Source organism: Phyllostomus discolor, chromosome 12 (genome assembly GCF_004126475.2).
Source record: "Phyllostomus discolor isolate MPI-MPIP mPhyDis1 chromosome 12, mPhyDis1.pri.v3, whole genome shotgun sequence".
Classification (NCBI taxonomy): domain Eukaryota; kingdom Metazoa; phylum Chordata; class Mammalia; order Chiroptera; family Phyllostomidae; genus Phyllostomus; species Phyllostomus discolor.
This window is the reverse complement of record NC_040914.2, coordinates 65,565,858-65,575,617: the sequence shown is the minus strand read 5'-3', so window position 1 is coordinate 65,575,617 and position 9,760 is coordinate 65,565,858. Positions and strand designations below refer to the sequence as shown.

The 9,760-nt window shown below is 39.7% G+C and overlaps 1 protein-coding gene across 1 annotated transcript in view; it reads left to right on the top strand.

Annotated features, from left to right (window-relative positions):
• The window catches only part of GLG1 (golgi glycoprotein 1), a 109,081-nt gene continuing 99,321 nt past the window's right edge, over positions 1 to 9,760 (top strand). Inside the window, exon 1 of the mRNA XM_028534741.2 lies at positions 1 to 464. Coding sequence (XP_028390542.1) covers positions 15 to 464 — 450 coding nt within the window. The 5' untranslated portion in view covers positions 1 to 14. The remainder of the gene's footprint in view (positions 465 to 9,760) is intronic.

Below are 9,760 nucleotides of genomic sequence, written 5' to 3'. Positions count from 1 at the left end.
GCCGCGGACCCAAGATGGCGGCGTGTGGACGTGTACGGAGGATGTTCCGTTTGTCGGCGGCGTTGCAGCTGCTGCTGCTGGCGGCTGCTGGGGCGCAGAAACTACCGGGCCAGGGCGGCCACAGCCAGGGTCTGGGCGCCGGGGCCAACTTAGTGCCTTTCGAAAGGCAAGCTGGAGGCGGCGGGCCGGCGGGTCAGCCGCTAATCCAGCTGCCTCCGTCATCTCAGCTCCAGCAGCAGCAGCAGCAGCAGCAGCAACAGCAGCAACCGCCTCAGCCGCCACAGCCGCTTTTCCAGGCTGGTGGGCCTCCAGCCCGGCGGGGCGGAGCGGGGCCCGGCGGGGCTGGTGGGGGCTGGAAGCTGGCTGAGGAAGAGTACTGCAGGGAGGACGTCACCCGTGTGTGCCCCAAGCACACCTGGAGTAACAACCTGGCGGTGCTCGAGTGCCTGCAGGACGTGAGGGAGGTGAGGAGGCGGAACGGGCCGGGAGGGCTAGTCCTGGTGCGGGCCGGTGGGTGTCGCCAGCCTTGGAAGCCGCTGACGCCGATCTGCCGCTTACCTCGCTTCCTCTGTGCTGTACTTGCTCCTTCCTTCTCTGTCCCTTTCTCCTCGGCGCATTCCGAGAAGAACTCCCCCGCCCCCGCTCCCCGCCACTATCCCTCCCGGGTGCTGGGGTATGGGACGCAGACCCGGACTCCTGGCCGCAACCGGCCAAGGCCCAGAGCGTATTTGTGTTTGTTCCGATCTTTTGTGTGATGCTCTAAGCACAGTGGCTCCTCGCCGAAGACCTGTTCAGGATTTTGCCATCCGTTTCGACTTAACAATTTGCAGCAACCCTCTTTTAACGTGAAAATGGTTGGCGTACTTAAACGCTGTTAAAGAATGAACTGCTGTTTATTGCCAAAGATAATGTTTGTTTAGAGATCTCGGGTTCTGTCTGATGTGTATTGTAGTCAACAGCCGAATTCACTGTCTTGACCTCATTCTTTTGTAATTCGCCTGTTATTTACTGGGCACTGAAACTGATGTATGCTTTCCACCCTATTCACTTTCTTTTTTCATTTTAAGTTTAAGCAATTACTGCAAGTGATTTACAGTCCCAGAGCTTGAAAAGTTGGGGCAACATTTGAAGCTGTAATGCATATACAGTATTTGTGATTGGGTTGTGGAGTCTTGTCTTTCTGATGTCTGAATGTGATTTTAACAATGCCTCTTAATGAAATCTAGATTCGATGTTATTTGATGTGATTCAGTTAAGTGATAGGGCATTTCTTCTCTAGATTTAATGCTGCAGACATACGTGCAAATAGAATTTCCAGTCAAAGTTTGAGGAGCAAATCTGGTAGGGATACTTAAAAAAATAGGTATATAGAATTAGGCCCAAAGGTTGACAAGTAGAATGAAGTTGCTGTTTGATACAGTTGTGTTTGACAGATTGTATCATCAGAGTTGTCTGAAGCGTTCATGGTCATGGGAAGACCACTGGTTTGTAGAGTAGAGCTACTCTTGGCAGTCCATCCCCACCCCCAATCCCATGGTGATGTTTGGTCTATATTCTATACAAAGTAATTCTCGAGAGGAAAAGACATGCATGATCAGGAGACAGGGAGAAAGGAAGTTTCTAGAGCAGCCAGAAATGTGGGGCCTTCAGTGACTTCTCAGCTACAGCTTGAACACTGGGAAGATGATAATCTCTTGTATTCTCTGTGCTTCAGCTAGTCCTGTAGTAGATACAACTAAGAATCTTAACTCTGTCAAGCTTTTTGGAATTTTTCTGTTGGCAGTTGCACATATATAATAGAAGTTGCTACCTCAAACTAGGATCCTGGTATTGGTGACTGAACACATTGTTAGTGGTTTGTGGCAAAACAGGACATTATCAGGACAAATGGCAAAAAGTGGCCCTATTCAAGGAGTGCGCGTCTCTTTCTTTGTGTGCATCTGGGACACCAGTTACAGGAGCAGTTTTCCTTTGTCAGGCATGTAGAAGTAGGTAGCAGCATATGTAATCCATAAATAGTTCTGACCACTTTTGGAGAGTGTTTCATTTAGTAGGTACTATCTGTCTGGTATTATTTACTGTAAAGAACTTGGCCTGGAAATGTAGTCCTTGCTCCACCTTTGCGTGTAAGATTCTCAGCAAATATATTGTTTCAGTAAGTGCATTTTCTTCTTTGATGGGATGATATATAAACTCTTCCAGGGTAGTCACTGGGTCCATATTTCCTTTGTAACTTTACAGAGCACCTAGTTCAGTGCTGAGTCAGTTAATATTGTTGACCGGTTGAGGATGAGCAAACTAATGGAGTCAGTTTTATGCTCCAGAAGAAGAAAAGGTCTCAGTAATTCCAAGGTGGGGGTAATTAGGGGGATAAGGGAATTTTGAATTTCCAATTTAAGTAATTTTCCTCCAATTTTATATACATAAAAGTAGAGTGCCATGAACAACTGTGTATATTGTTCAGAAAGTGGAGCTATTTTTAAACTTTTTTTCTTTATAGGCGGCAGAGGAAGTTTTATTCCATTTAGTTTGAGAATTAGTTAAATCTGATTTATGTGTTTGAAACAGCACAACTTAAAGTAAACTAGCTAGGTACATTTGAAACGAAGTTATGGAATATGTTTTATATTTTCTGTTCAGTAAATGGGACTATTGATGGGAAAGGAGACATATGTACCTCTTTATCCTTTGGGATACAAATTCAAGGATTTTTCTTTGTGTACTTGCTGTTAGAATTATGAAAAGGCAAAACATATGGGTATTTAAATGGCTGCATAGTAAACCACATTTTAATTTTGAAACAACATGGGGTATGTAGTGTTAGGTTAAATCCTTTTTTTAATTTTAGTTTTCTATTACAGTTTATATTCAGTACTTCTTTGTATTAGTTTCTGGTGTGCAGCACAGCACATGGACATTCATACAGATTATCAGGTTAAGTCTTTAGAAAACATATTTTTTATTTTTTGATGAAAGAGAGAGAGGGACACTGATTTGTTGCTCTACCCATTTATGCATTCATTGGTTGCTTCCTGTGTGTACCCTGACCAGGGATGGAACCCTCAACCTTGGCATATCAGCACGATGCCCTAACCAACTGAGCTACCCACCAGGACCAGTTTAAGCCTTAAATTCAAATATGTTAACGTTCTCCATAGCGTAGTGTTCAAAGTTATATAGCAGTTCACTTGCAAAATATACTTAAAGGCATTATGGTTACCTTTAAATAATTTCAACTGATATTAGTCATAGTTTGACTAATGCATCATTTGAGTGTGCCAACAAATTAAAAATATATGTAGAAACTATACTAAAATTGCATACAGACTCTAGATCTGTTTACAGCTTTTTCTCAGTCAGTTTGGCCATTATTTTGAAGGTGTGTGTTAATCCAAGGATTCTTCCTTTTTAAAATACCGTGTGATGAGTCATGTTTTTTAAAAGGTCAAGTATCCAATGGGCCCACTGTTAAAAAGTAGGTGTAATAGTAGTAATGGTAGGACAGTAGAGTTCTAGCGTGTGTGTCTACTGATTAGTAGTTCTGGTTAATGAAAAAATAACTAGAAAGTATAGGGAAAAGGAAAAATGAACCTCAGAACTGCTATGTCAACCAGCAGGACCTGGAGCCATTTTCCTGTGACATCCACATCGACTATATACTTGATAAAGCCGTTTCTGGGTTCTACCTCTCCTGTATGATTCTCAAAATTCTCATGACCCTCACAGTGCCTGCCCGCCCCGGCCCATGAGGCCCTGATGGCTACTCTGTGTGTGAGACACAGCCTACTCTACCACAACCCCAGCTCTGCCCATGGACCAGCAGAGAGGTCACCATTGATCAATGTGCTAAGGGAGGCCTGGATGAGCTGGATCTGGCTGTGGCTCTAGCTTGTTGGTAGGCCACCTTCACTGGCTGCGTGATTGGTGTAAGGCTGCTTCTCTTGGCATCACTCTGTGCCCTGGTGGCTGGAGGAGAGGTCAGGGAAGTTGCCATACTGCTCTGGATCCCCAGTGTAGGATTGATGCTGGGGGCGAGTGCAGTCTATCTGTTCCACATGCAGGAGGTCAAGGGCTTATGTAGGACCTTGGCTGAGCTCCAACATGTGCCGGGAAGGGCATTGGAGGCCCAGGTCTTGGGCCCAGAGTCTCAGCCAGCCTTGTTCCTGGGACATCAGGAGGGTGACAAGGCTAAGGACCAATATAGATTGACACTTAAGAAAGAGAGAGAGAGAGAGAGAATAAATACACCGTGGAGTAAAAGGTAGAAGAGTAGTTAATACTGATGCAAGAGAAGATACGGCTCTCTAGTTAGTATTTGATAAAGAGATAAGACATACTTCGGTTAAGAGTAATTTTAAAATACTTTCTGTATTTTTGGCTGAAATGACTAGTAGTGTCTTGTGTTTAGAAGTTTTAGATGGAGATGTTTGTTCCTGAGGAGTTTATTAGTGCTGTACATAGTTTTTCTTAGTTTTTTTGTTTGTTAGATTAAAAAAAAACCTTTCTAATTTGGAAGTTTCAAACATACATAGAATAGTATGACTTCCCATGTATGCATCACCCAACTTTAACTATCTTTTTTGGGGTGGGGGGCACAGGGTTTGGGAAACAGGCATGTTTTAGCAAGTCCCAGGCGCTACCTCATTTTTCTTTCATACTTCCATGTATGTCTCTGATAAGGACTTAAAAAATAAAACTAGAACCTAAGTATAATTTTTAATATTAAAAATTATGAAATATTTCTTCTGAATTTCTTGGTGACTTCTTGGTATATTAATTTCAGACTGTAAATTTGTAAACTGTTATCTCTAAGCTATGCACAGAGTGAATGCTTTGCAAATATTTAAGATGACCTATTTTTTGTATTGAACAGGAGTTAACATTTCAACATTACAAACTATAAACCCACTTTCAAACTTATAGGTGAACATTTTTCTTACTATATTCTTAACCTTCACTTAACTGTGTTCTAAGATAGAATACCACATTATCTGTAATATGTCATTTAATACTTTTGTTAGCCATGTGAAGTAGATGGTGTTATCTTATTATCTTAGTTGAGAAACAGGCTCAGAAAGATGAAGTAATTTGTCCAGCATTATAGCCTAAGTGGTTGAGCTGATATTCAGGAAATTCTTTTGGACTTCAAAGACCATCATTTTTCCAGTCTACCACGGATGGCTGCAGCTGGGGACATTACTATGTGACTGTTGGAATGCCTGGTGTTCACATAGAACCTTCTTCACTTCACCAACAAAAACAGTTGGGTAGCAACAGCTAGTATGCATTGAAGTATTAATGGATTTCTCAGGCAGATAGGCCAGCATTATTAGACAAAGCTAATTTAATTACTAGTCTGAGTTCATGATCAGCAGATTTCCTTCTTAATGAAAAGAATTTTTTTTTTAGATTTTACTTATTTGTCTTTTTAGAGAGAGCAGAAGGAAGGGTGAAAGAAAGGGAGAGAAACATCGATATGCAAGAGAAATATCAATTGGTTGCCTCTCACATACCGTAAATGGGGACCTGGCCTGCAGCCCAGGCATGTGCTCTGACTGGGAATCGAACCAGTAACCTTTCAGTTTGCAGGATGATGCTCAGCCCACTGAACCACACCAGTCACGGCTTAATGAAAAGAATTTTTAAATTCCTTTTAAGCAAGATTTGTGCTACTATAACATAAAAAAATTAGATATATCCCTCTACTCTTTGTATAGAATCCATGGAGTGGCATAGATTGTGAATGAGAACTGCAGCTGGCACTGTCATTAACTAATTGAATGACTGTGGGCAAGTCATTTTACCACTCTTGAGTCTCAGTTTCCCATGTGTTAAATTAGAGGCTTGAGTAATAATACAATTTTAAGATCCCTGTTATTTAACCTGAGTTGTTCCTTGTATGAGGCGGGACCAAAAAAAAAAAGGCACCAGAATTTTATTATGGAGGTGGACCCCTTGTAGTACAGGTTTCCCCTGCTAGGTGAGTGTTCTAGGAACCCACCTGTATCCATGTACTAGCTGGCGTTGTGAGAGGCTGCGCTTGGTTCAGTGAATTTTTTTTGAAGCCTCTTTCAGCCCACTTGCCCATTTCATGGTGGGTGATTTACAAGCACAGTTGTCCACACTGTGCTGAGTGTTTGGCAGTTTTTGACCAAAAACAGCATGACCCCTGTGTCCAATGCTTCCGATTCACCTGATCTTACCCTGAACAACTTTTTTTTGTTTCCCTGGATGAAGAAAGTCCTCAAAGGGAAATGTCTTGTCAGTGTAGAAGAGGTGAAATAAAAAACTGCAGAAGCACTCAAAAGCATCAAAATCAATGAGTTCAAAAACTGTTTTGAGCAGTGGAAAAAAAATGTCTTAATAGGTGTATTGCATCAAATGGAGAGTACTTTGAAGGTGACTGAAGTTTAGGCATGTAAGAATACAATATTTTGTGTAAGAATACACAATTTTTTATAAATATATTTCAGTTTTGGGAGGTTCCCCCTTGTGTATATATATTCCCTGTATTATGTATTGTATACAGTTATACCTCAGGTGTTACAGATTCAGTTCAGACTACTGAACTTGTAATCTTTTTGCTAGTGGAGGGTCTTGCCCTCAATTTGTTAAAAATGCAACATTTGTGAAGTATGGTAAAATGAGATATACCTGCAGTTTCTAAGATTTATATGTGTATCATCTTCTGATTCCTTATTCATTCACGAGAGAAGTAGTGGTCTGAATAACACAAACACCAATTAATCCAAACATTGTTTGGCTTTAGGATGTATTGTGATTGTTTTGTTTGAGCCATAGGAATTTCCTCCTATGGTAACTCTCAGTGGTTGGAAGCAGTCTAACCACATAATCAAGGCATTATTGATCTCCTGTTCTGGACCTCTCATTGTGGAAGAACACTAGCACTTTACGACACCACCATCTCTTACAGTTGGTTTGATAAATGAGACTGATCGAGAAACTGTTATGTAAGAGTGTTGATCGCTTGGTGTCATAGAATACGTTTTTTAGAGCAATGAAAAGTGCACAAAATTAAGATTTAGACGTGGATGGAACTCAGCTCTGCCACTCTTAGCCTAAAAATTGTATCACTTTCCCCTCCTTAAGTAGGGACTACTTTAGTCCTATTGTAACTGAAGATATCCATGAATTCTTGAGCTTGATGTACTAATTATATTTCTCTAATGTATACTAAACAAAATTATATAGTGATCGAAGTACACAATTCTAATGCATACCACCTAAAATCATGTTGCTTACCACCTATGGTACATGCTTTGGAAAATACTAAGACTGGATTATCTCTTAAGATGTTTCTGGCTGGTACTTTGTGATTTTGTGATCTGTAGAAATACAAAAGATTGCACTGGAGTTATAAGCACAGGAGAAGAGGAGAGATGCTTTGATCATTTCAGGGGGCTATACTGACTGAAGAAGAGTTTGAGAATTTTTTCAGAGCCTGTTTATAAAGGATCTTACATGTACCACTGGCTGGTTCTCCAAGTAAAGCCCAGAAATGGAATGTGTTTTTATCCCAACCCAAGATAAAAATATTTCTGTAGATAATCGAGAGTTACCTATAAAATAGCACTGTCATTTATGGCAAACACTTTTAAGCAGCTGCTTGATAAAAGTGCTTTACAGCGCATAGTTGCTTAATAATTCATTGTTTTTTGGAAGAAAACAAAATGCTTGATCAATCCAAAAGATAAAATGGTACATTTTCTTTTGTACATTTCTCCTAATGTGTTCAAAACAAATTTAATCTGTAACAATCCAAAAATATTTTTGAGATACTTATGTAGTCGTTTTAAAAGAAGCAATTGAATGGGGATGGCTTATAGGATGTCATGCACATTAATTTTTCTTCTTTCAGCAAACATTTACTGAATACTTAGTATTTACAGAACACTGTGTTTAGTGTAGAGGATACAAATATTTGATAATGACTTTCTGTGTGCCTTGTAAGGGACAAGATGTTTTCTAGGCATTATATCGCATTAATCCTGTGAGAAGTGTATTATTATTTTAAAATGTTTTTAAATATTTATTTTTTTAGAGAGAGAGGTTACGGGAGGGAGAAGGAGAAGGAGAGATACATGGATATGAGAGAGAAACATTCATTGGTTGCCTCTCGCTAGTGCACTAAGGGGGGCTGAACCTGGAATCCAGGCATGTGCCCTAACCTGGAGATAGAACTGGTGACCTTTTGGTTCACAGACCGATGTTCAACCAACTGAGCCACACTGTCCAGGCTTAAGGTTTATTTATTTTAATGAGGAATCTTCTTTAGGGCCAGTAAATTGTAGAATTAAGATTTGAAAGTAAGTCTGTCCAGTGTAAAATAACTGGACATTCCTTTTCTTCCTGTCCCAGTAGCAGTCCAATGTGGTAGTCACCAGCTAAATGTAGCTATTAAACAGTTAAAAAATAAGTTATCTGAATTGAGATCTGCTGTAAGTGTAAAATATACACTTGATTTTGAAGAGTTAGTATCCCCTCCTGAAAATGTAAAGTATCTCATTAATTTTTATATTGCTACATTTTTAAATGATAATATTTGGGTATGTTGGGTTTTGAAATCAATTTTACTCTTTATTTGTTAATGTGACTATTAGAAAAGATAAAATAATATATGTGGCTCCCATTATATTTCTATTGGACAGCATGGACCTAGAAGAAAAAGATACCTTCATTCTAAAAACCATAATACTTTATAAAGTAGTAAGGACCATAAGAGAAAGATGAATTAGATGCTATGGGCATATAGTAGAAGAAATGGATGGGGGATCAGAAAGAAAATCTCTTTAGTGTTTTTTGTTCTTCTTAAATTGTTAGTTCATGTGGTATTCCTTAATGTAGCTATGTTAAAATGCCTCCCAACCTGGTTAATGAATGGATCTCTTCTTCAGCATGCCTGATTTGTTGGTTGTAATAGGTGCTGTAGCTCCTTCAACTTGAGAAGGACAATATTCTTATGAAACCCTAAGTCATAAGTGACTCATCTGTTTTTGGTTGAGCTAAATAAATTTGAAGCTTAAGAAAGAATCTCAAGGATGGCCCCCACAACTTGCTAGTACTAACCCTTGTATCTGCATTAAAATAGTGTGTGGAGGAACAAGCAGTGTGGACTGGAATCTAAAAACAATGGACTAAGAGAACCAAGCATCCATTTTCCTTCACCCTTAATAACTTTACTGAAATTAGAAAATTTTGTTAGGTTGAATGCATGGTATTTACAATACCTATTGAAGGCTTGAATAACATCTGTAACTCTTTATGGGAGAAGTCATAGTGAAAAATGAGTGCTGACTTAAATTCTTGTATTTGTACACTTGTAAAACAGAACACACTCTTAAAATGGTTTTGGGTTTCTTTTAAAAATACCAAATGTGATGTATAATTAAAATAATAAGCAAGATAAACAGTAAGGTGAAATCAAATTAGCCAGGAGAATGTGAATATAAGTCAAAAATCAATTCAAATCCAAAATTACAGAAAAGAAAAAAGAACCAAAGAAAAGGAAATCATGTTTAAAGAAGTGTTCTGTTATCTAGGAAGGTTTCATTTGTAATTTAAGTTTAAATTAGAAAGACAGCCTGCAGGTCTCTTAACCGAACTCCCAGAGTTCCTGCATTGGCCGCAGTAGGTCTGCCGGGTGAGTGAGAGACGACACGCAGTGGACAAAATTGGACCAGGGGGCGTGAAGTGGAGAGTTTCAGTCATGAACAGAATCTGCCACCTGTTGATTAGTGCC